The 26,582-nt window shown below is 42.1% G+C and overlaps 1 protein-coding gene and 1 pseudogene across 2 annotated transcripts in view; both read left to right on the forward strand.

Moving 5' to 3' along the window:
• Positions 1-26,582, forward strand: part of AK5 (adenylate kinase 5) — a 202,144-nt gene that overhangs the window by 87,933 nt on the left and 87,629 nt on the right. For both annotated transcript variants that reach the window (XM_024565514.4, XM_024565515.4), the window contains exon 7: positions 19,412-19,502. In XM_024565514.4, the coding sequence (XP_024421282.2) occupies positions 19,412-19,502 (91 nt within the window). The remainder of the gene's footprint in view (positions 1-19,411; positions 19,503-26,582) is intronic.
• LOC128780415 (large ribosomal subunit protein eL21-like) lies at positions 11,427-11,902 on the forward strand (annotated as a pseudogene).

The following is a 26,582-nucleotide window of genomic DNA, read 5'->3' on the forward strand; positions in this document are numbered from 1 at the left end:
GAAACTTCTAGAATATCATTACAGCCCATCAGAGCCTTTGGTTTGCATGAGCTAATCACTGTTGATTTACCAAGTTGACAAGGGCAGGCAAAGAAGCTCACAGGTTTAGTTGGCTTTTAGAGCATTTCTGTGGATAAAAGTACAATTTCCATTAGGCATTCTGAAATAAAAAACACCTAGAAAAGAACTTATGGAACTTACCACTGCTTTCTGAAACCCAGGAAGACTCCCAAGTTGGGAACCACTGACTGGACCAGAATGTCTCTGTTTGAAAGTGAAGATACTTATCCAGACAAGTTCTAAATCACACTTCATGTTATTCACAGAATGCAGCCGGAACAAGCCTCCCGCATCTTGTTCAAAATTAGTTACATCCTGCTGAGAATTAACAGGACCTGGTGTCTGACTAGTAGCACTTTTATGGAAAACTAAGTTGCTTAAAAAAAAATAGTGATCCCCTCATTTATCTTTTGCTCAAGTCTGGATTTTCCATTATTAAAGCTTTGCTTAAAGCAGGATAAACCATTATTTCTGCTTAAAATTGGCTGCTAAAACCACCATCTGGATACTTTTTCCAACATTGATTTCTCAGCTGCTTATTATTATTCTGCCATTTTAAACGAGAACAAGTATGACTGTTCCTTGATCCATTCGGACATAATGGAGCATTAACAATCATATTGTTTAAAAGTTCCCTCATCATTACATAAATAAACAGGGCCTTCACAGACTCAAGGTTTGAATCCCACTTATTCCACTCTATGACTCCTTTCTCTTTCATAACTGTTCAAACAGAGTATCACAAGTTCGGGACATTAATTGCTTATGCAGACCAGCCCCACAGATCTCTAAAGCGATGTCCATACTTTACAGTAAAAGTCAAGCTGCTATGTTAGCAAATGTCTGTCTTTAAAGGGAAGGACAAGTGAATCAGCAGTCACAGATTCTCTTTCCCTGTTAAATGTTACATTTTCGGGAGCAAATTAACATGTGTGTTCTCTTCTGAACTATCATCACCTCAATTATCCATTCTCTCTCTCTCAAATATTCTGGAACTTACCTTTCTTTTTTCATATTATGCGCTCCTCGTATGGGAAACTATGACCATTTAGAATGAAGTGTGGGAGAAACACTCTAAAAATCTTGTCAGCTACGTGAAGCCTGAGCTGTTAGGCACTACTGAAAGCAACGGGTGGGAGGGATGAGATTTATTAAAAAAAAAAAAAAAAGGAAGAAGATTGATTACAGCCTTGAACTTTCTCCACTTGGCCAAAAGGAGAATGGAAAGTGTCAAGGCCTTTTTAGGGGGGTGACGAGAAGAGTTGCTATTTCAATGGACAGGTTGAGTCACAGACCATAAATTAAGGAAGCAGATCCAGAATATCAGGGAATGTGAAGGCAAGTGTAAGAGACAGTGTACTGACAAAGAGGAGTTAGCTCGTGGAATGTGAACTATTCTGTCTGGAAAATAGAGACTTAGTGATAATCAAAGAGCATAATTAAGGATCTTTAAAGCTTATGGCATTGATCAGAGTAACTGGCCTCTTTGATTAAGCCAAAGCCTGACTTCATAAGGGTCTGTATTTAGAATTCCTGTGTTTTGAAGCTAGATACCCTAAGGATGATTTTGTGATGTTTCCAGAGGGAGGACCTGGAATTACTCTGATGTGATGCACTATTGGTGAAAGTCAAAACGACATTTGCCAGAGAGGATAGTGGAAGCTGGGAAGGAATAGTTGGGAAGGAAGGAATTCAATTTAAAAACATGTGGGAAAGATATTTACAGATTCTTATTCTAAATGCTGGGGCAGAACGTAGATGAAGCTATGGCTACCACAAGAACAGTTTCTGGGCTTCACAGTAGGAAAGAAGAAAGGAGGAGAAAAAAATAGCATTGCCCGGGGCACAGAGGTTGCGCAGCATGCACAGACATGCTGAATTCTGTAAGTACAGAAAAGTGACAGGGAGGTGCAGTGAGAAAGGAGACAGGCCATGACTGAAGAAAAGAGGAACATAGAGCAACCGAATACGACTTCTGCTTTTTTAAAGAAATTGTCAGTATGATTAATAAGAAACTTGGAGAATTTGGGGAGGTAACATAATTGCAAGTTCTTACTGCTTTAACATACTGTTATTATTTTGAAACCACCATTTCTCTGAAATTCTTTTAAAACAGAGTATGGTTCACAGGGCAGGTGGGCTTCGAGCACGGGTCTGTCTGAATTCAGGGAAGAGAAGAGGGCCTCAGCTGGACACTCGAGGCCTGACTCAGCCCTGCGGTTCTGTGATTGGAGGAATGAGCACCAGTTACGGAGAAGTAGCTGTTTGACGGGAGGTCGCAGAATGTTAAGTTCATTCTGTTCTTACCTGATTATCAGACCAAGTTACAATCAGCTAAGCTTAGTTTCACTTTTTCTTTTCTTTTTTTTCCTTAATTTTTTTTTTATTGTTCAAGTACAGTTGTCTCCATTTTCCCCCCACCACTCCCTCCCTTTAAGTGGAACCTAATCAACAAAATAAACAAGCAAACAAAATACAACCAGAGACATTGAAGTTAGTTTCACTTTCTAAAAAAAGCTACTTTGATGTAGCACAATCTCTAACAGTATGAAGTAACTATACCACACACTCATCTAGAATTATTCATAATGGCATTATTTGTCATGGTTTATATAAAAAGATGTGAAAGTTTTGATCAGAGCACATGTTTTACTAAGCGAGACATGGTTTTCCAGGTGTGTGTGTGTGTAATCATAGATGGCCTCATTACCAGTATCAGCGAACAGCTGATAAAACTGTCGCACTGGACACGTAGGTGAGATGGAGAAACCCATTTCGGCCCAGAATTTACAAAGCGGACAGCCTACTCCTAGCAGAACCGAAAACTCAGACCACTTGTGATGAGTGAAAGGAAAAAATAAATGGGAATAAATACTGACCCAGGGAGATGATAAAAGTCACCGATCCATCCAAAAACAAAGAAAGGCTTTTACTTCAGTTTTGAAAAAGACATAAGAAATAAAAACAAACGTAAAAAGGGATTTTTTAGGGTCTTAACTAAAATTTTTGGTCTGTTTACTTTATATCCATTATGTAGCATGATTTCTTAGGTTCAAAGTTTAAGGAAATTCTAAAGAAGCCGAGATAATAAGGAAAGGCAGAGTGAGGATGTAATAAGAATACTTGAAATGTGCGAATTCAGTCACTTTAGAAGAACAATAGATTATTTTATTTTTGCATTTGAAAGGAGCTCTAGAAAATTCTGATTAGTCATTACTGATATGTTTACTTGAAAGCTGTTGATCAAAGTTTTTATGTAAATAATACATGGGCGTGTTTTGTCTTGGGTTGGATTCTGTGGCAGCAGAGACTCTGAAGGGTTCCTGAGGGAGTGCTCGCAGAAGACACCTGCCATGGAGGCAGGGAAACAGGAGGGCAGGGAAAGGAGGCAGACAAATACTGGGTTTCAGGAGCATTCCAGCCCCAGCCTCACCAGCAGCTCCACAGGGGAATTGCACAGAGATGGTCCAGGGATGGGGGCTGCTGCCAGGTGGCACCCATCAGCCAAGAGCCCAGGGGTGAGCTACTAGCAGGCAATGATCATAATAACAGGGAATGGGTGTACCAACCTTGTACATATATGAGGTCTGTCTGGAAAAAGTCCAGCCATTGTTAATATAACATAACGGTTTACACAACATCGCCGTAACCTGGCAGCCAAGGAGAATGGACTGGAATGCTCATGAACAATGGCGACTTTACTGTATAGTCAGTGGGGGCAGTAGACGCTGTTGTGTGAGCATGTGTACTGTGTAGCTGTCACATTCAAAATGACTGATAAGTAGAGCAATGAATCTGCATCCAATTTTTGTTAAGCCTGAACATTCCTCTGCGGAAACTAATCAAATGGTTCAGAAGGCCGCAGCTGTGGGCAACTGGTGATTGGCAGCTTCATCACGACAACGCACCCACTCACATATCATGTCTCATGCAGTTTTTTGGTGAAACATTAAATCACCCAGGTGACTCAGCTCCCACTATTTGGCGCCCTGCGACTTCTGGCTTTTCCCAAAACTAAAATCACTTTGGAAAGGGAAGAGATTTCAGACCATTGATGAGATTCAGGAAAATAAGATAGGACAGCTGATGGCGATTGGGAGAACTGTGTGAGTTCCCAAGGTGCCTACTTTGAAGGGGACTGAGGGGCATCATTGTCCTATGTACAATGTTTCTTGTATCTTGGATCTTCTCCAGTAAATAGCTCTATTTTTCTTATTACATGGCTGGATACCTTTTGAACAGACCTCATATCTGTCTCTGTTAGTACCCTCTCGTCATGTAAAATATCCTCAGACTGTCAAAGTTGCAAAGTGCCTGTCCTCAGCAGGTGTTCAGTTACATAGTTAATGGGTGAATAAACACGTGGAGACATGCTACAGAAAAGACACTGAAAAAGTAGATAATAAGAGATAGTAATAACTAGCATGTATAAAACATTTTCCATGTGCAGACACCACGCATGATTATGTAAGGTAGTAGCTGTCGTACCCCATTTTACACCTGCTGAAACTGAGATGGATATGTTTTCCAGAGCCACATAGCTGATATGATATGAGACCACCGTCATAATCTCTTCATTATACCAAGTGCTCAGCAATGAGAAAGATGAAATAAATGGGGTAAAACAAATACTGAAAACCACTGACCCTTGGGTTATATATACTTTCATAGAGTGGCTTTGTTTTCCTTTCAGAGGATGGAATTAACACCTACATCTCCCTCATTCTAAAAGGCCAGATATGTAGACTCCAATATGGTTCTTGAATAAAAATTAGAAATTCTAGAATCTTTGGATCATGCAGACTGGTTGCAACATCCAGAAGATTCCCAGTCTTTTTGTCTGTTATATAATAGATTGACCATTGAATATACAGGTACGTAATTATACATTATCAATTGGTTGTTTATGTTTAGGCCTAGTGTAGTTAAAATATGCTATGAATATTAATGGAAGGTATGAGATTAAATGGATGTTTATTATTTTTTAACATTCCTCCCAGGCTTGAGTTTCCAAAATCAAAAATCCCATGAATCTTGGGAGACTAAGCTCTTCACACATTTGGGTCCTTTCTAAGGAGTTGTTTCACTCTTCTTCAGGGTAATTACTGACTAGCTCTGTGCCTTATATGAGATAACCAACTTAAAGTTTAAGCCAAAACCCTTTGTAATTCACTTGATATATAAAAGAAACACTTAAAATAACAACACATTTTAAATGAACACTAATATTATCTTCAAGTGTGATAAGTATCTGGCTACTTACAAATCTTTACAAATTACATATCTGGGCGTTGAAAAGAGAAGCTACATTGATTTCTCTTCAGTTGTGCCCAGATGACGGTGTCCAGCCCCTCGGCTGTCATCCAGCTGTGTTAATTGTGACGAGGCAAACGCAGAACCAGAGTCTGCACGTTCATAATAATGATCACGACTCTTCTGACAAGACAGCTAAGTAGGTCATGACTTTGTGCCAAAAGGAAATGGCCTCTTAGTGGCCAAAAGACCGTTGTCTATAGTCTCTGGAGAACTGTTAGTGGGATCTAGTACTAATGTCATTGCTATACTGTCTCATTCCAAATTTGTTACTTTACCTACAATCTCCCATTGCTTCCCAACCAGGAAATAGTGGTGAGATTTCTTTTAAAATATTTAAAAATTCAAGAAGACACTTATGATACAGCTATTACCAGCTCTTAGGGTGAACACAGACCTAGTCTAGTTTTTAGGGCGTGCTTTTTGTAATACCTTATACTTCTTTTTGAGGCAGAACTGTTGAGATAAATTCATTTATGTATTCATTTCCTCACTTGCACGACACCTCCTCTAGGTTGGTGACTGTGCTTGGTTCAGAAGAGATTGTAGAAAAGTGAAAATGAGGTGTAGATTGGAGGGATTTGTAGCTATTACAGCTTTATTTCCTTTATCAATGTTATAATGGTACTTATAAAATATATATAAACCAGGGGGATTTTCAAAAAGCAAAAGCAATAATTAGATCTAGGAAGTTGTCAGAAGGTGATATAAATCATCTGAGTCTTAAGAGAATGTGTCTCATTTTCAGATGCTCCCAGGTAATGTGATTCTACATAGACAACCTCTGGCTGCTCCCACAGTAGAGTAACTTGTAACACTTTTTTGAGATTTACCGTGTGCCAGCACAGTAACCATGGATTCTCTTAATTAACCCTTTTAGCTTCTCCAACCCTACGACACAGGCACTATGGTCATCACGTCTTTTTGGACGAGGAAAGACACTTAGAGAATCAGTAACACCTCCGAAGTTAAACAACTCTGATGATCGGTCTAGGATTTGAATCTAATGGTCTAGCTCAAGAGCCTCACTCTACACCTCGTCATTCCCTCTGAGCATCACATGTGGTCAAAGCAAATAGTACCTTGTTGACATTATTGAGAAACCTGATTCTCCTACCAGATAAAAAAATAGTGTTGATCTGGCTGAATGTTTTCTGATTCATAAACTGTTATCAGATAAAGAAGAATATCTTTACCAGGTCTGGTGGGGCAGCCAATAACCCAGACAAGGGCATTTATGAGTCCTGAATATTTTGGGGTCAAATGCCTTGTCTTTTTTATTCATTTATTTAATCCTTAATCCCACCCACGCTATACTTCCTTCTGAATTGCCTTTTTCTGTCTGAAAAGAGACCAATTAATCCTCCTCCTCCTCTGATCTCCACTGTACTTTCCAATGTAGCCCCATTCCAGCCCTTTCTTATTCTGTTAATGTTAGCGTTCAACTTAGTGTCCCCCTCACTGGACTATGAACTCTTTAGGAGCAAGAGTCCCATTTTACTGAGCACTGAACCTCCAGTGCATAGGATATAGTAGGTACACAATAAGTATTTTTTAATGAATGAATTAACAAAATTTCCAAACATTCAGTAGTGCCACTTTCTCACTTACCTATAACAGAAGTTCCTACTTGGACAAGGAGAGGATATTCATAAAAGATGAAAACACAATCCTTACTGTTATATGATACTGGAGTAAAAAATCTTTGCATATTATGCCCACAGCAGATGTTAAATACTCAATAAATATTTGTTGAGTAAATGGAAACCAACCATGAGAATTTACTAGTGAATAGAGAAACTGTAACTCACAGCTTTTAAAAGATACGGGACCTGAGAATACCCACAACAAGTAATCTTTAAATCTGTAGTTTCCTCAACAATATTCTCTTCATCCACTATCGGGGGTGGATGGCACATATGAGGGTCTGCTTCTCCCCTCACTGCTCCTGCAATGAAGGATTGCAGAGGAAGAAAGGAGAAGATACCAGAGGCACCCTGGGAGAGTTCAAGTGTGGTGCTGGCCCCCTAGGCTGCTGGGGAAACAGTGAATTGTCTACTTTATGATAAGGGAGGAGTTTTGTTTGGAAGGAAAGTAGTCCTATGGGATATGATAAATTTTCTAGATGTCCTACCAAGTCAGTTGGTCATTTTGTAAAAAGCTGACATACTGCCTTTGCTTTTGTGCGAACAAAGCTGCTCTTTCTATAAGCCTAAAGGTTGCACTTGAAGTTGGCATGAATTTTTATTTTCTCAGGCTTAACATTTTTGCATTTGAAGTTGACATTAATTTTGTTTTTCTCAGGCTTCACTTTTTTCCCTGAGGCTTTCGTGGACTTTGGTCTCCACTGGAAAAGATAAATTTAAAAAGACAGAATGAGCCTGATCTTTCCAGAGCCTAAATTAGTCCCTAGTCACACATCTGGCTCTCTGGCAGCACAGTGTCTTTTTGCAAGCTTCCAGGGTACCACTTAAGGCTCTGCAGTAGAAGACACTTGAGCACTGGAGAGAATGGAGCCTGTAATTAGGAAAGGTACCATATGTGACATGAGGCTGAAGTTCCACGTCTGAGACTGTTAACTAGTTTCTTTAGTTTGGAAGCTTTCTTGGCAAAGGTTTCGGTCTTTATCCCACCACCTTGTAGTTTTATACAATCTCTCAAGTTGCTGGCATGCATGGAGGAGAGAAGAGAAAATAAGAAGGAAACGGGTATTTTAATTAATTAAATTTTCTGGTTAATTCAGCTTGATGAGTATTGTCTCACTGCTGGGCTCAGAACACTGCTAGGTGGAGTTGGAGAAAAAATCGGAACTGCACCTGTGATTCTTGTCTATAGTGAGTATATCTTACAGTTTCTTCTCCGTTCTCTCCTTTTAACCTTTCTTTATCAAGTCTTTCCAAAGTATTTTAGTTCTCATTGGTGCCTTAAAAGTTCAGAAAAGCTGATATGATTTAATCTTCCCTCTGTGTATTTCCAGTGCCTGGGACATATCGGGCACCAAGTCGGTACTCAATAAATCTTTATTAAATTGCATCATGGAGGTGGTATAAGGGATTAGATAGAATCTACATTGATTCTAACACATATTCTAAAACCTTACTTATTTGACAAAATTCATTTTATCAATCTACTTGCAGGGCTACCAATCTATTTACTTTTGAGTAAGAAGCAATATATCACATAGTAGTATCATCTTAATGAAATATTAAATCCTTTTGACATCTACTAACTTATTCAGCAACTTAATTTTATTTCAGTTTTTCCCAGCTTTATTTAGGTATTATTGACATATAACATTGTATAAGTTTGAGGTGTACAGTGTGATTTGATGCATGAATTTATTGAGATGATTACCTTAATGAGGCCAGTTAACACCATCACCTCATACAATTATTTTGTGTGTGTGTGTGTGGCGACATTTAAGATATGTCTCAGCAACTTCCAACTATACAGTCGTTAACTATAGTCAACATGCTGTACATCAGATCCCCAAATCTTAGTCATGTGACCAACATCTCCCCATTTCTCTGCCCCCAGCCCCTGGCAACCACCATTCTACCCTCTGTTTCTATGATTTTGGCTTTTTTTTTTTAATCCACATGCAGCAACTTAATTTTGAGAATGTTCTATCACAGTGCCCCCAATCCAGTGAGCAAAATATTGGTCACTTCATACTCCTTTGTGATCTGGACATGGTCAGAATGAGGATATCTGTCTAGGTCTCTGCCTGAGCCTGAAAATTTTAAATAATCAACTACTGCAACTGTATACCCTTCAGCTCAAGAACTATTCCAGATTTCAATTCTCACCACCACCTTGGATGATTTACGCTTTGCTCCTTGTCTCTCCTCAACACCTTATGCTGTGACCTAAGGCCTAGCCTCTTTCTTCCTTACTGTGAGTGGCCTGGCTTTGGATCCACCATCCCTTAATGAGACAATCAGAGCAAGGAGCTCTGAGAAAGGAGGCTGGAATGCTGCCTCATAGTCAGGGGCAGAACTGAAGCCCTTGCCGGGATCCGGGAGAAGCAGCAGGGCCAGGCCATGCCTCAGGTGCTGGCGGATGGAGCCCTGGGGCAGAAGCACAGTAGCTGTTACAGAAGTGCCAACCGGAGATGGATCCACAGCAGAAATCTGTTCTCTGGTGCCAGAAAGGCTCTTAGAAGGAGAGCAGGGCTACCCTTTCTTTGATTGCTGAGGGAGGATTGAGTGGTGGTAAGAGGAAAACAACAAAATCCACACTAGATGACTTTAGTCCTCTCAGCAACATAAAAGGCAGTGCTGTCTGCAGAGAGAAGTTTTAGGAGACTGCTGTGGGGGTACAACTAGAATCAATAGTAGATGAAGAGGATTGGGGGATAGTAGCCAGCTTCCTAGTGAAATCGATGGCATTAATCTAAAGACTCCCCTGAGAGATCTGTATTTGGAGCTGGGATGCCATCTGCCTCTTCTGGTCAACTTGGCCTGTCCTTGCTCCTTCTGATGCTCCAGCCTGTTGGCTTTTCTGCCAAAAACCACAGCCACCTAGCATGGTACACGTATCCCACAGAGAAATGCAATCACCTATGATGGCTCCAAAATAGAGAATAAGATCAAGAATATTTGAGTATATTGCCTCTGGACCCAGCGTGGCCTAGCATCTGAGGAGGCTCAGTGCTTTGTCCTGGGAATGCTCCTGAAAGCCCTGATTTGTTCTGCAAGTGCCCAGATAAGATCTGAGGCTGCAAGCTGATCCTGACAGCCTGGGTGGGTGCTGGGGCTCACAGTTTGATGTGGACGGATATAGATTCCGTCCTGGTTCAACCACCTACATGACCTAGGACAAGTTACTTAATTTCTGAGGCTCAGTGTTTGCATCTGAAGATATCACCCCTTTTTAATAATACTGTAGGGACTGAAGGATAAAAGTGCAAAACAAAAAACCTCTAAGAATGCATGGCACATAAGAGATGCTTAACCCTGGCCTAGTGGCTCATTTGGTTAGAGTGTCGTCTTATACACTAAAAGGTTGTGGGTCCGATTCCTGGTCAGGGCACATACATAGGTTGCGGGTTCCATCCCTGGCAGGGGCACGTACAGGAGGCAACAGGTTGATGTTTCTCTTTCACAGTGATGTTTCTCTCTCTCTCTCTCTCCTCCTTCTTCTCTCTCTAAAAAATAAAAAAAACACATCCTTGAGTGAGGATCTAAAAAATGCTTTAAAAAAAACAGATGCTTAAAAAATAGTAACATTACTTTGTGTTTTATTTAGTGCCCTTTTGTTATTGAGTGTTGATGAAGATCCTGAAATATGTCTTCAGAGCTCGCATAGCAAGAGGAATCAAAGTTATCTGAATTTAGCCCTCTTTCCTAGGTCTCTGTAGCAGGACAAGTCAGTCTTTATGGCAGTGTTAAGGTTCCAAGTTAAGGAAGAAATTTTTTCTTGAAACACCTCATAACTATTTGCAACCATTTTCTCTGAAATCTCTTAATTGTGTTGACTTTTTCCCAGCAAAATTCTAGATGCTGTCTATAATCTGAATATCCAGTGAAATAAGGATTCTGTACAAGAAGCTGAGAAAAGAAGAAACTTTTAGCAGATAGCCACAGCTTTCTAGTGTTCTGTTCTCATCACTTTGCATACCCGTCACGCCTGCTTTTAGATCTGTCTTCTTTCATGGTTTGCTCTTATTTCACTGTGAGGAAATACGTTCTATGCATCTCAGTTGAGCAGGGCCATTCCAGAAGAACTCTGCTCATCAAAACATGGTCTTGACTTGCCTTTCTCAGACAGAATATTGTCCCTACCCACCCCCCACCACATCCCCTTAGGTGTTTCCCTTTCTCATTTTGTGATTAATTATGAAGTTTTAGAAACATGGGTCTGCAGAGTAATATAAACAATCATTACTCCATTGCTGACAAACACAAATTTCACTCCAGTTACCGCACACTTTTAAAATTATTACTATGTTAGTGCAATCTCCAGTTTTTGTTGGAGAAAAAGAATACCAAACAATCAAACATTTAAAGGGCCTTTCAGCTGGAACCACCGTCTTCCAGTAATTTGCCAAAATGACTGACACAAAGGGAAAGAGGAGAGGTGCCTGTTACGTGTTCTCCAGGCCTTTTAGAAAACATGGAGCTCTTCCTTTGGCTACACACTTACAAATCTACATGAAAGGTGGTATTGTAGACAGCAAGGGAATGGGCACTGTTCAGAAAGGAACGCCCCACAAATGTTCCATGGCAAACCTGGAAGAGTCTACAGCGTCACCCAGCATGCGGGGGCATTGTCGTAAACAAACAAGGGCAAGATTCTTGCCAAGAGAACTGATGTACGAATTGAGCGTGTTAAGCACTGTAAGAGTCGAGATAGCTTCCTGAAACGTGTGAAGGAAAATGATCAGAAAAAGAAGGAAGCTAAAGAGAAAGGTACCTTGGTTCAACTGAAGTGTCAGCCTGCTCCACCCAGAGAAGCACATTTGGTAAGAACTAATGGAAAGGGACCTGAGCTGTTGGAACCCATTCCCTATGAATTCATGGCATGATAAGTATGAAAAAAAATAAAATGCTTCTATACTAATGATTAAAAAAAACATTTAAAGGGAAGTCTCTAAACCTATAAAGAAGAAAATTTAGCCCTGACCAGTGTGCCTCAGTTTGTTGGAGTGTCATCCCATAGACATATGGGTTGTGGGTTTGATTTCCAGTCACAGCACATAGCCAGATTATAGGTTCCATCCCCAGTCTGGGTACGTTCGAGAAAGTGACCGACCAATGTTTCTCTCTCTCTCTCTCTCTCCCTCCCTCTCTCTCCCCCCTCCCTCTCCCTCTCTCTAAAAACAATGAAAAAAAGTCCTTGGATGAGGATTAAAAAAAATTAAAAAGGAAAATTTGAAAGGTGAGTTACTTGCATGTTGAGGGATCTCCAGTAGCAAGTGATGAAAGCCACTGGTAGGATGCTTAATTGAAATCCCTTACTCGAAACTGGGGAATAGTAAAAAATTCAAGAAGCTGCTTTGATGCTCAGCGAATGATCCTTACGGGATATATAAAACTGAGGCGAAACTAATAACAGAGCCAATTTATTTCCTTCTGAAATAATGAGGCAAAAAACTTGCAGACAGACTTAAGTTTAAGAAAAGGTGGAATCCGGAAAGAGAGACTGAACTGATATGCTCCCTTTCAAGTACATTTAGGATGTTTTATGGACCTGACATTTCCAGCTAACAGAGGTTAGAAAGCAGAAATCCCTGTCTCTAGGGAGAAGATCTGGGCAGCCTATTGCAGCCTGAAAGCCAAAAGAAAACACAAACTCATTTCTGCCATTAAAAATGCAAACCGTCATCGTGGTGCCTCAGATGGAGCCTACTCCTTATACTATAATTTCCATTCCTAATCTAGATAAATTTTGTATGAATTTGAAAGCTGTTACATTTGGTATTCAAATTAAACATTTGAGTGAACGAGGGAATTTGGAAAGCGTTTTATTTTGAAATTTCCAATTGACCTCCCCAGTCCTCTTACATTAAAGGACGCAAAACAGATTATGCAGACCATGTCCTCTGTGAGTTCTTTTCCTCAGAATAAAAAGAGTTTTGTCAAGATTGCTAGAGAGTGCATAACAGTCACCAGAAAGACGAAGTGCTCATCTATTCACAGAATTTCAGAGCTGGGAGCAAGCTCAGACATCACCTGCTCTAGTGCCCACTGAGGCTTGTTTCTGACCCGTGAGATGTACATAAACTTTTAGTCCTAGAATCTCTATCACCCTTCACCTGTGCTACCCCTGCAGTACTATCACTTTTGCTATCCTTTGTATTTTGAAGTTAACATCGCGGGCTTTTGCGGCTCAAAACCCTTTTTTAAAAAACTAAAGAGAACACATTGCTAAGAATGTGTTTGCTGGAGGTGAGGGTTTCTCAGCTTTGGCACCACTGACATTTTAGACTGGATAATTCATGGTTTGGAGGGGGCTGTGCTGTGCACTGTAGAACATTTAGTAGCATCCTTAACCAGGAGTCCCCTGGCCCCCCACCCAGTTTGACAACCAAAACTGTCTCCCAATATCGCTAAATGTGGGGGCAAGGAGATGGGGTATGCAAGATTGAAAGGTTCTCCTGGCTGAAAACCATTGATGTGTATGGTTGGTGCAAAATCAAAGATAAGTAACATTTGATGATTTGGAAGCTGGTTCTCCACTCCTTACTACATACACAACCACTCCAACGCTGAATGTTACCATTTTGTAAAAATCTTTGCCAATTAAGTGGCAGTTGTTCTGATGGTGCTCAATCAGAAGATTCTCCGAGAACTACATTGCCACGTGTTTTGCTAAAAGACTGGAGAGAGGAGTCCCGTCCTAGTTCTAGAGTTGTGAAAGCGGGAAATCTGGGCTAAATTCTATCCTGATGCGGGAGTCAACAGGCTTCAGCTGCATCTGCGTGACCCGAGTCAAGCTGTCTCCGTGCCTGTCTCCTTCCTTCCTCAGGGCTCCTGTTCTTCATCCGGAAGCTTTGGACTGGTCAGGTGAAGACTAGGGCGCAGTAGTTACTCAGCAAATATGCTTTTATGAATGGTGTTTTACCTTTTGCGTTTTGCTTTTTGGGTTGAACAGTCAGATACTTTAATCTGTGTTGGAACTAAACATATCTTTTGTTCAAATCCATTGGTGGATAGAATAATTCCTAAGAAGTCTTTTGTATTACTTATTCCTCAATCTCTCCAAGTTTTAAAAAAGAAATAAGTGTGTGTGTGTGTGTCCAAAATACAGAAGTGACCAAAGATCCCTAACAGGATATGCTCCCTCAGCCCTGGGGACCCAAGGAGAAAAGAAAAAGGACCACAGTGCATGCCAAGCTCAGCGCTGTGTGTTAAATATACCCTCTCCTTAGGCCTCACAGCAACCCCAGTGTACAGATGCTAAGAACAAGGGAAATAAGTTGCTCAAGGGCAGACAGCTGCTACAGGGGGAAACAAATTCAGCTCAACCTCTAGGAGAGTTGTAATCTCCCTGAGCTCCATTTGCAAGCCTGCCCTGACTCACTTGACCCCATATGATGGGGCCGCAGTTGCTTGTTGAATGGAGAGCCCTGCCCACCACCGCCCGGCCAGCCAGGGCACCTCCACTGTGGCTTACTGCCCCAGCAGCCCACCTCATTGTCCCCACCAACATGGGAGCCCTGCACAGACGGCTCCCAGGCCCAGCCAGACCCACAGTGGCTGTGGCTCCTTTCAGCAGGTCCATATCAGATGCTGTGCTGATCTTTAGGATGAGGGGCCTGCCTGCCCAGTGGTCCTCCAGGGGCTGGGCAACAGAACAAAGAAGTGGTAGGAGGCCCTAACTCCTTGTTAGGGAAAAGTTGGGCCAGTGAAGGAGGAAACTGAAAGGAGCCGGCATATAAATGCCTCCCCCTTTCTCCCCTATCACACTGTTCTGAGATGTCACAGGTCCGTTTAGTCTTTCTGGAAACCCAGCTACCAGCAATGTCTTCTTGTAAAGCTAGTACCCAGCTGAGTAACGTACCATCTTAAATTTACTTTCTCTCCTTTTTTGCCTCACTTCCCTTTTTCCCTCTCAAATGTGCATGGACACACACACCACCACTAATAAAGGTTCACACCTATAATTTTTGTCAATAGGCTCTGTTCTCTAGAGATCCCTGGCTAAACATAAGTGTAATCTCTTTCATTTACAAAGTCACAGTGTTCCCACCCATCCCTCAAAAGTCCAAGGAAAAGTAAAAACAATACCTCTCTTAGATGTTACCCCTTATGATGATAGTTAACAGATATTTTGAAAGTAAAATAAACAGCCCTGAGCTAATCGGATGATATAAAATGTGTGTGTCTGTCTTCACTTGTTCTGTTTTCTCTACAACTAAATGGGAAGGTCTTTGCACAATGTGACTAACACTGCAGGTTCCTGCAGGGTCCCTTCTGAGTATGTAGTGCTTTCCTTCCCTCCCCCGTTGGGCCTTATCACCGGTAGATCTGAACAGGGTGTAAAAACGGATAGCAAGTAGTTTGTCCCCCATTCCTCACTTCACAACATTAAGCAATTTATGTAAGACTGCTGGCAGCACACATTGTAGGAGATAAACCCACGAAAAAAAGCTCTATGGCTCCATCTATTTAATACAGGGATAGAGCATGTGTCAATAGTAGGTACCATAAAACGGAAACACGATTGCTGTCGTAAACCTGGATATAGCTTCAAGGATTTAAAGGGGTTTTATTTAGTTACCCTGTTTGCATGTAGTACATAAGAAGATGTACATAAGAAGAGATCCGAATTACAAGAGAGGCAGGAAAATTTGAATTCTTTAAATATTCGTTAAACTAAGTTTTATAGTAACATCCACGTCTACCTTCCTTTCACTAAGCACAAAAGGCTGTTGTACTGAAGTAAGATGAGAAATACCTGAATGCTCCGTAGCCTAACCTCTGAACGTCCTCTCCCACGTCCCCTGGCCAGGCGAACTGCACCGGCCGCTGCTTCCATTTGCACCTCGGTCTTCACTGTGTCCAGGTGGTACTCGGGCTCATTAGCTAGATTAACCTTCTCTGTCCGAGCGTGCCACAGAAGAACCCAAAGGGAGGGGCGGGAACGCTTTCGGGTAGCCAGACCTACTGCTCACGCTCAACAAGATCAGGCAGCACATGTGAAATGAATACCTTGTTGCAGTTATTTGCTTTCAGTTCAGCTATTGTTATCTGTTTCAGAAAGTCAGATTCCTGCACCCCTGGCTGGGATCCACAGCACTTAAAGATAGCTTTTGGATTGGACAAGGTGACTTTCTGAAGGCTTACAGTAAACCCTATGTGAAAAATTAGAAATAAATAAATAAATAAATAAATAAATAAATAAATAAATAAGCAGCCATGGCATATGCATTAGGAAGCAGTACATTCAGATAGCACTAATTGTGCCTTTGTGGTCTCCTTGTACCTGCCCTCTGAGACCACCTGCTTTTCCCCGTTGCTTTTAGACAAAGGGGCTGTGTTAACACTTCCTGGAGCAGAAGGGCTGTATTTGTCTTCCTGTAATGGTCTGTGCAGCCTAGTAGGATGGGAAGTGTCCGTCAGCCTCAGTTCAAGTCCCAGTGCTCCTGCTCCCTAGCTGTGTAACTTGAGAAGGCTGCAGTATCTCTGAATAGGTGTTTCCTCACCTGTAAAATAGGAAGAAAACTACCTGCCTCTCCTTCCCCGTAGGCTAATATGACATAGCGAACGGCCCAGCAGTGTCCAACCTGCAGCCCATTGGCCACATGCATCCCGGGATGGCAATGAATGCGGCCCAACAAAATCGTAAATTTACTTAAAACATTATGAGATTTTGTGTGTGTGTGTGTGTGTGTGTGTGTGTGATTACATGTCACAGTGTATTTAATGTGTGGCCCAGAGATGCCAAAAGGTTGGACACCCCTGGAACACTTTGAATCACTATATAGATGTGTTTTAACTGTGCAGGGGGAGGCAAAGAAACTAAATTAAATCTAATTTAGTTTCTAAATTTCCCTCACTAAAAATACTGAAACCCTTCAGCCCTGCCCTGCTGGTTAAGTTGGTTAGAGCGTCGTCCTGTGAACCAAAAGGCTACAGGTTCAATACCCAGTCAGGGCACATGCCTAGGTTGCAGGTTCAATCCCCGGGTGAGGCACATACAAGAGGCTACCCATTGGTGTTTCTCCTTCACATCCATTTCTCTCTCCCCCCTCCCACCTCCCTCTCTCTCTAAAAATCAATAAGTATATCTTCAGGTATGGATTAAAAATAATAAAAATAAAAATAATGAAACACTTCAGTAGAAAAATATAAAGGAATAAATCATTTAAATCATCCTAAGTATCTTCAAGATAATAATTAAAAGTTAAAGAATTGAGACTCCTGACAAAAATGGAATAAGAGAGACTGGATTTTCTCTCCACATGAAACAAACATATGTATGCAATTTTCAAGATGCTGGACATGGGGCAGTGAGACGATTCCCTGAGAGAAAGGAATCCAACGCGGTGAGCCCTGCCATTGCCCCAGCGTACTGCGGGGGAGTCTCCAGGCTGCAGTGCAGGAGAAGGAAGCCTTGTGCAGATTGGTGCACTCAGTGAGCTGAGCAGATGGGGCCGAGAGTCCAAGAGACCAAGGTGGCTGGAGCTGAGAGCACAGAGTATCAGGGACGTGAGAGCGCACGGAGGCCCCTGGAGATCTGCAGAGGGCTCCCTTTCAGTGTTCAGCAGAGAACTAATCAGTGCAAGCACGTGAGAGAACTGCTTGAACCTGAGGGAAAGAACTCGCCCGAGAGAATTAGTGGGAGCAGGAGTAGCTAGTGCTCACACCAGGCTTGGAAGAGTGAGAGTGACTATTTCTACCAGTCAGACCAAAAAACTTATTAATTCACACGGCACTGGGGAGAGGACCTAGAATAGTCTTGTCTCTACAGTGGGAAATCATTGGCCATAAACTAAACGTTGCTCTGGTCCAGCCCAACAAATCTTTAAAAACAAGACCTGAGAGGATCGAATTGTTTCTAAGTAACTAAACTACATTCCAGAACAAAGCTTAATAATATATATAGGAATACCAAAATACCTAGCATCTAGCATGGTCAAAATGACAATGCCTGGTAGCCAATAAATGCCTGGTTACCAGATGCAAAAAGAAACAGGACAATATGTCTCATAATAATAAAAAAATCAATAAAAACTGACTCGAAACTGACACCAAATGTTAGAATTAGCAGAGAAAGATGTTAAGAATTAATTACTGTGATTGGCCCTGGCCGGTAGCTCAGTTAGCTAAAGCATTGTCCCTATATGCTGAGGTCATGGGTTCAATCCCAGGTCAGGGCACATACAAGAATCAACCAATGAACATACAAATAAGTGGAACAACAAATTGATATGTCCTCTCTCTCAAGTCAATAAAAAAATTTAAGTTACTATAATTGTACTTCAGATGTTCAAACCATAAACAGTGACAAAGATACTTTTAAAGACTCAAATCAAACATCTAGAAGTGAAAACTATGATGTCTCAGCTGAAGGATATCCAGGACGGGATTAACAGTATATCCGTACGATGAAGTAGAACTCGGCAATGAAAACAAATGAACTATGGATACGACACTGACGAATCTGAAAATAATTGTGCTAAGTGAAATAACCCAGACAAAAGGATGGCATACTGTAAAAATTCTTTTATATAAAATTCTAGAAGGTGCAAAATAATCTATATTACAGAAAGCAAACCAATGACTGCCTGGTAGTGGGCAGGAGGAAGGGATTTCTAAGAGATGCAACAGAACTTCGGGGGGTGATGGATATGCTCACCATTTTGATTTTTATGGTTTTACAGATGTATACAGATTTCAAAACTGTACATTTTATGTGCAGTTTATTGTATATCAATTATAACTCAATAAAGCTGTTGTTAAAAACTAAATAGATAAATGTGTGTTTCGATAAACTGCACACAGCTTAGAAAATAGGGGATTTATAAATATAACTGCGTTTCTTTAAAATGTTGTACATTTTAGAGAATGGTAATATTTAATTCTGTAATTTGTATGACATCTAAATCTATAGACCACATCTGTTATATTCACAGTGTCCAGAATGGTAACTAAAATTCAGTTCGGGGTTTCCTTCTTTCATTTTTTAACTGTACGTGAGAAAAAAATCATTTACCCTGTGATTTAAAACTACATATTTTCATGAGATTTTTTTAATTAAAAAAAAATACTAAGCCAGGAAGACACAAATTTCAGTTTTCCTTTTTTTTCAAAAGCTTACTTTATAAATTAAGAATACCCTACACATTTTTTAAACTATAACTGACTGTACTATTGCCTAATTTACCAGTTTACTTTACTCCCTAATGCCCCTTTCTGTCTGATATGAGGTCTGGCCTAAAAACCTCTCTGACTAAGGACTCGAGCTTTCACTCCCGTGGTCCTGCTTCACTGGGGACACAACTGTGTGAGGCGTGCGTACTTCATTTTGGAATGAGTTCATTTATGTGTCCTCATGTTCCCAACTCGTCTGTCCTGATTTCCCCCAGTTCGATGCTGACCGAGACGAGGATGAGGTGTTCTATGACATCAGCGTGGCAGTTGACAGCAAGTTATTTCCAAACAAAGAGGCTGCAGCAGGTAAGTCACTGCGTCCTTTGGGCGACAGTATGTCCTAATCACCTGCCAAGTGTCTGGGACTTTGTATTAAGGTTCGAGCTCAACACACTGCTGTAGGGTCAAGGATGACCCTGTCCTGAGGGCTTTATACTTTCTGGTCTAAAAATAAAGGTACAAAACAAAGAAGAAAAAAAGGACTATACGTCTGGCTCTTAGAGTTACTGCATTTCTTCCAGGCATTACACACGTAAATTCGCAGGAGGTCACAATGTAGCAGAAGACCTATATTACCATAATTGAAAAAATCTAATCTGGCCTCTGCTTTGTGCGAGAATTCCAAGGACTCCCTAACCCACACAGGTCTCTCTCCTTTGCCTCCTGGCAAAAGCTTCCTCTTGGATCTGAGAGCCACTCCCTCCTGACCCACAGTCCCTGCTGTGGTTGGCTCTGCCCCTTCTCTTCCCAGTACTCTTGCCCAGAAGTTTGAAGATGTTTGACATTGGATGATAATGCACCCATAATAGACAGTTCTCACAGTTCTGCCCTTGACCCTTCTCACACTCTCCTTTACCCTTGGGGTCAACTCATTGTCCCGCTAGGCCTTGCCTATCAATTCTGTGGGAATGACTCTCAAATTTTGGCCCAGTCCTGATGTTTTTTCTCAGTTACAGCCTCAGTGGGTAAAGATCATAAAGTTCTGGGCTGTAAAGAAAAAAGCTAAACACTTAAAATTTTAAACCAATATTTAAAGCCCGCTAAGAGCCCACAAAGAAAGGCAGAATAAAAAGGCAAGGCAGCAGTCCTTCCGGGCAGACCCACAGAGCATGGATAACTGATGTGAGCTCACCTGCTTAAGTTTCCAGTGACATTTACAAAAGGTGACCTGTTGCAGGGAAAGGTGGACTATTGGGAGGCATGTAAGATCGTGTAAACAAGACTGCTGCTGCTCTGAAAAATGCTATGACACCTGTGCTTTTTAAGTTAATATTTTATTTAAAACACTTATGTAGACCTCTAACAACAAATATCTCATTGCTAGATATCTTCAGTTTGCTAATAGAGTGGGGTGTAGGAGCTGATTTACGCTGACTCTTTTTAGAGCTGCCAGCATTTTGTGGCTTTTGAGTGGCATTTTTCCAAAGTGGCCCCGTCCTGCAAAAAGGCAGCTGTGTTGGCTTCTGTGCTAGTCAGCAAACTGCCTGAGGACAGGCACTGTGCCCTCATCCTCTCCAGATTCCCCTGGCAGAGTGCACAGTGCCTGCCCTTAGCACAGGTTTAAAGGGACCTACTCTTCCCTCTCTACACCTCCAAGCTTATCACAGAGGGTGACTGTGCTCACGGCTCTACCCCCCACTAGCTCCCCTCCACTCCTGAGTCCCCGAAAGCTGTCTTCCATGCCAGCCTTCATGTAAGCCTGCTCTGCCCATAACCCCTTGGTGAGTGAAGTGAGCCCAGGAGGGACGGTGGTAAACTAGAAATAAACAATGCCTCCCCCACAGGAGGCAGCCACTTTGCCACTCCAAGTGCTTGTTGTCATTAAGGAACGGGCCAGTGTTGCTAAGCCCTTCTCTTTCAAGAGAATACAGAAACCTGCGTCTGTACGTGTAATCTCCAGGCTTGTAAAAGTCGGTGACTCACCCGGTTGAACAGGCCTTGTCAGTGCCCTCTGCTCTGTGAACTGTCAGCCTGCAGATGTTGTCCCTGTACTCTTTCCTTCTCTCTGAACCCTCGCTGTAGACCCTCAGCTGCCCTGCAGCTGTTATGTCACCTCCCTGTGATTAGCTTTCAGTTCTTCCTTTAAATTTTTTATATAAAAATTGTATTTATTTAAGATGTGCAGCATGAGGACTTGGCATACATATACATAGGGAAATGATTGCTATGGGCAAACTAATTGACAGGCATAGTTGCCACTTTTCGGTGTGTGATCAGTGGCACCTGAAATATATTCTCTTAGCAAAGTTCCAGCATTCGAAGAGGATTCTTAATTCTAGTCATCATGCTGTACATTAGACCTGCAGACTTACTCATCTTACTGAACTGCCACTTGCACACCTTGAGCCAGCATCTCCCCACTTCCCCCACCTGCATGTCCGTGGTACCCATCATTCTAGTTTCTTCTATCTATTTGACTTTTTTAGATTCCACATATCAGGGAGATCATGCAAGTTTTTCTCTTTGAAGAGAGCCAGCCAAAACTGTGCCTACGCTCACAGCCCACACTGATCATCCGTCCTCAGGGACACCTTGGGAGCCCAGTCCTTGTTCTCCGGCTCCACCGCGGTCATTGAAGGCTGTGTGTGCCGTTCCTTGCGCATCCTGGCCTCTCCCATGTGTCATGAATCTTGCTGCTGCCATGGGGACCCTCACAGACTGCAGCACTGATCATGCTGCCTCCCTGACAAAAAAATAAAGCAAAACTTTCAATGACTTTCCTGCAGGCTGAGCACCAGTATCCTTAACATGGCAGAAATATCCTTAGCTTTTCTGAAGTGGTCCTGTTCCCTCTATGGCACCACCTCCCCCCCCACCACTACACCAGCTTCACCAGGCCCTTGAATATCAGGTATCTACCTGTCCCTGGCCGTTTGCACCAGGCACTTGGAAATGCCTGGCCCCCTTGTATCACTGTGGTCTCCCCAGGTCCCAGCCACATCCTTCACCTGGTCAGATCCTACCATGTGATTTCCTCAGGAAGCCTTCTCAAGCCCCATCCCAGACAAGATGAGGCCCTTGAATGGTACCCTGCCCTTTTCCTTCAGGGTACTTGTCACACTTGTGGTTTATCATACTTGTGGTTATATAATTAGAAATATGATTTTTTTGTTAAAAAGTCTATTTCCCTTTTAGAGTGCAAGACTTCACAAGGACTGTGTGTGTGTGTGTGTTTGATACCCAGTGTGAATCTCACAGGAGATGGTAGATGAGGCCTTTCCTCGCTGGCCGCCTCGGCTGGGCCACTCATCTGGATACAGTGACTCACAGCCACACCAGATATTCTTCGGCTCCAGAGCAGAGTGTACATGTGTTGCCTCCCTGCCACAGAATGCCATTACCCTGAACCTCTGCACCCTTCCAGCCCCGTCTGCAGTGTCTCCCCGTCTCTGCAGCCCTCCATCAGTCCTTCTAGCGGGGCCATCCGGCTCCAGCACTCAGCCTCTCTGAGCCTCAGAGAATTGTTATGAAGAGTAAATGTTTATGTGTATGAAGCATATGGCAATTTTTCCGTGGCCAGTGTTACTCAGTTGGAGCATCGTGCTGTGGACCAAAAGGTGGTGGGTTCAATTCCCATTCAGGGCACATACCAAGGTTGTAGGTTCAATCCCTAGTCGGGGCATGGACAGGAGACAACTGATCGATGTTTCTATCTCACATCAATGTCTTTCTCTCTCCTCCCACTCCCCCTTCCTCTCTCCCTCCTGCCCTCCTCCTTTTCTCCTTCTCATCCTTTCAAAACAATGGAAAAAAACGTCCTTGACTGAGAATTTTTTTAAAAAGCATTTGGCTGTTACATTGAAAAGACTATATATATATATATATATATGTTAGTATCTTTTCTGAAGATTTGAGGAGACACAAGGGCAGAACACATCTTATGCAACTCATCTCTTCCCCATTTCCCTAGGTCTGCTCCCACTCTCCCTCTCTCTCTTCCTCCTCCCCGCGCCCCAACATGGAAGAACTGGAAAATCCCCCCTTCCCTTCTTACCCAGAACAGTTGACTGATGCCACATCCCTCAAGGAGCTCACTTTCTAGTCCCAAATACTGTCAGCATATTCCCCCTTCCAAAAAATACGCAGTACTCTTCGAAGGAATTCTAATGCAAACTGTTAGCACTCTCCACGCTTGTTGGAATTAGAGTGGATGCTCATGGGTAATGCCTGTTCTGGGGGATTTAATGTTTGTGGAGTGAGTGAAGAAGATCAAGATCTGCAAAAGTAGGATGTAAATGTCCTTTTATTCATTTTTCACTCCTTCTGCGTGTACAAAGTCTGTCCAGAAGGTATCCAGCTGTGTAATATGAGAAACAGAGACACTTATTGAAGAAGATACAAGTTACGGGAAACATTGTACACAGGACAATGATGCCTCATCCCCTTCAAAGTAGGCACCTTTCGACCTTACACGGTTCTCCCAATCACCACCAGCTGCCCAGTCGTACTTTCCTGAATCTCACTGATGGTCTGAAATCTCTTCCCTTTCAAAGGTGATTTTAGTTTTGGGAAAAACCTCAAGTCACAGGGTACCAAATCTGGGATGTAGAGGGGCTGAGTCACCTGGGTGATTTGATGGTTTGCCAAAAAACTGTATGAGACATGAGACATGATGCATGAGTGGGCACGTTGTTGTGATGAAGCTGCCAATCACCAGTTACCAATAGTGTGGCCTTCTGAATCATCTGAATAGTTTCCACGGAGGAATGTTCAAGCTTAACACAAAAGTTGTTGCAGATTCGTTGCTCTACTCACTCAGTTGTTCTGAATGCGATGGCAACACAATATACAAGCCTCACAATGGCGTCTACTGCCCCCACTGGCTAGTACCGTGAAGTCATCATTGTTCACACATGCACATTCCAGTCCACTCTCCTTGGCTGCCAGGTTACAGTGATGTCATTGTAGCAAACCATTCTCATTATATTAATAATGGCTGGACTTCTTCCAGAAAGACCTCAAATGTATCAAATCCATAGAATTTCTAAGTATTGTCTTAGAATCAGAGATGAAATAAGCCCTACCTAATAAAGCTGCTTGGAAGAGACAGGACAAAGGAGAGACTGCTTTCCTCAAAGGAGCAGATGAAGTGTTAGGGTTTTATTTTATCCCTTTCTGCCCAAGAAGCCCTGCCTTGCTAGAGTGTTTCTTTACCTGGTACCCAAAGTGGGAGGAGGACATTCCTCAAGCTTCAGATTGAAGTCCACTAGGAGGAAAAAGTCTGTAACATTAGCCCAGGAAGCAGTGTGGTTAGCCTTCTGGTACCTGTAAAGCCAGTATGTATCACCTTCCCACTTAATAAGGAGACAGCCTGAAAATAATATTTCCAAAGACCATTCTCCATCTAAAACTGGTGGCACTGATGCTCCCTGTGGGGTTTTATTTCAGCTCATGTTTTCCTCTGTTAGCTATAGAAAGGATATTTTTAAAGCTGAAAAGAAATCAAGAAATTCAAAATTGGGGGAGGTGAAAGCCATACTATCACTTTTTCAAATATCCTAATCTTGTTCTCTTTTTTTGAGTACAAGACCACTGAAGTTGTTTTATATGTTAAGTTGTCCAATGAAAGAAGGCTAAAATGTGTCCATGGGGCTCCATTTACCTCCCTATTTTGTACTTCAAACCTTAGGCTATTATTAAAGGTCCCATTTTCAGCAAACCAAGCAATGAATACAAAAGAAAATGAAAGCTATTCAGTCATTATCTGAGCTGATAATAACATCTTTTGTCTATTGCCTTCTATGATATATTAGTACTGTTGCCAAGAGCAACAACCTGTCAAGAAGTACCAGCCCTTTATGATACAATAAAATTTCTGCTACAAACATTCTATTGGGAAAGTCAGTCTCTTCTTCCCTGTAAGCACAGGTTGTTTCTTAAAAAATAAAGATCCTTTCATTTTCTTGCTGATAATAGTTTTCTAATAATCTTGTTCCAGTTTCAAATATTAATATGTAATATCTCTTAACTGGATTGTTCAAGAGGCCTTCACTTTATACTTTTTTTAAAGGTTTTTTTTTTTTTTGAGAGAGAGAGAGAGAGGAAAGGAGGGAGAGAAACATCAGTGTGTGGTTGCCTCTTGCACATCCCTGCTGGGGACCTGGCCCACAACCCAGGCATGTGCCCTGTCTGGGAATCGAACTGGCGACCCTTTGGTTCGCAGGCAGGGACCCAATCCACTGAGCCACACCAGCCAGGGCATGTACTTTTTTTAAAACAACCAAAAGGACAGTTTCTAACTAAATAAAGTAAGTAGGACACAGGAACTATAACAGCTGTATGATTAATAAGTCTTTGTGTTCGTATCACATTGCTCACCTCACATGAATCACCATAATCACATGCAATGTGAGGAAATCATTTGAGTGCCTATCACCACTTCCGCTAGTCAGTGGTGGATAATATCCATACTGTGGAAGTAATGAAAACTAAATAAAATTGCCATCAACTTCGAATGATGTTGTTACTAGCAGCCCCGTGATTGTCACAGGCTGGAGTGACACTCCTTGGTTCTACTTCTAATTCTTCCGTTTCCGCAGCCACCCAGGCACCGCCTCGTCGTCAGCCATTCACTGCTCTTCATTTTCTCAGAATGTGGAGCATCCTCCAGGTGCTCTCCTATTGAGCGCCAGAAAGGGAGGTCGCATTTATGAAGCTGTTTGGGATGGCTCCTGCTTAGAATTCGGAGTCAGCAGGATGTGTTAGGAGAAACGGGGGCTATGGCTTCTGTCTTCATCTCACTTTCTGCATGACCTTGGCCAAGTTACTTAACTTCTCTGCAGCTCATTTTTTTCTTTTCTGAAATGAAGGAGTGGAATTCTGTGAAATACTGGTTCTAAAATGCCTGTGACCTTGTAATGAAAAAATACACATTTTACTTCTGACGTTTTCACTGCCTTACAACACATAAGTGCAAACGGATTTTTTTTTTAATTTTTAATTTTGTATTGTTATTCCATTACAGTTGTGTGCTTTTTCTCACCATCCCTCCACTCCACCCCAGCCAAACGCCCCTCCCTCCCCCACCTCCACCCTCCCCCTTGATTTTGTCCATTGTGTCCTTTATAGTAGTTCCTGTAATCCCCTCTCCTCACTGTCCCCTCCCCACTCCCCCTGCAAACGGATCTTTAAACTGGGCTTTGAGACAGTCAAGTATCTTGGCCCTATGACACACCTTACGAAAATCTTTACTTGAAAACTACTAAAAGCACAATGATAGGAAAGTTATATGTAATCCCATTTTTTAAAATTACACATGTAATTAAAATGTTTGTATCACCCATCTAGTGTCGCTCTGTTAACAGTGGAGGGCACGCAGCCGTCAGGACTCCAGGCTAGCACACACCTCATTCACAGGAGGAAGGTCAAGGCCACGTGACTATGCCC

Source organism: Desmodus rotundus, chromosome 3, assembly GCF_022682495.2.
Source record: "Desmodus rotundus isolate HL8 chromosome 3, HLdesRot8A.1, whole genome shotgun sequence".
Taxonomy (NCBI): domain Eukaryota; kingdom Metazoa; phylum Chordata; class Mammalia; order Chiroptera; family Phyllostomidae; genus Desmodus; species Desmodus rotundus.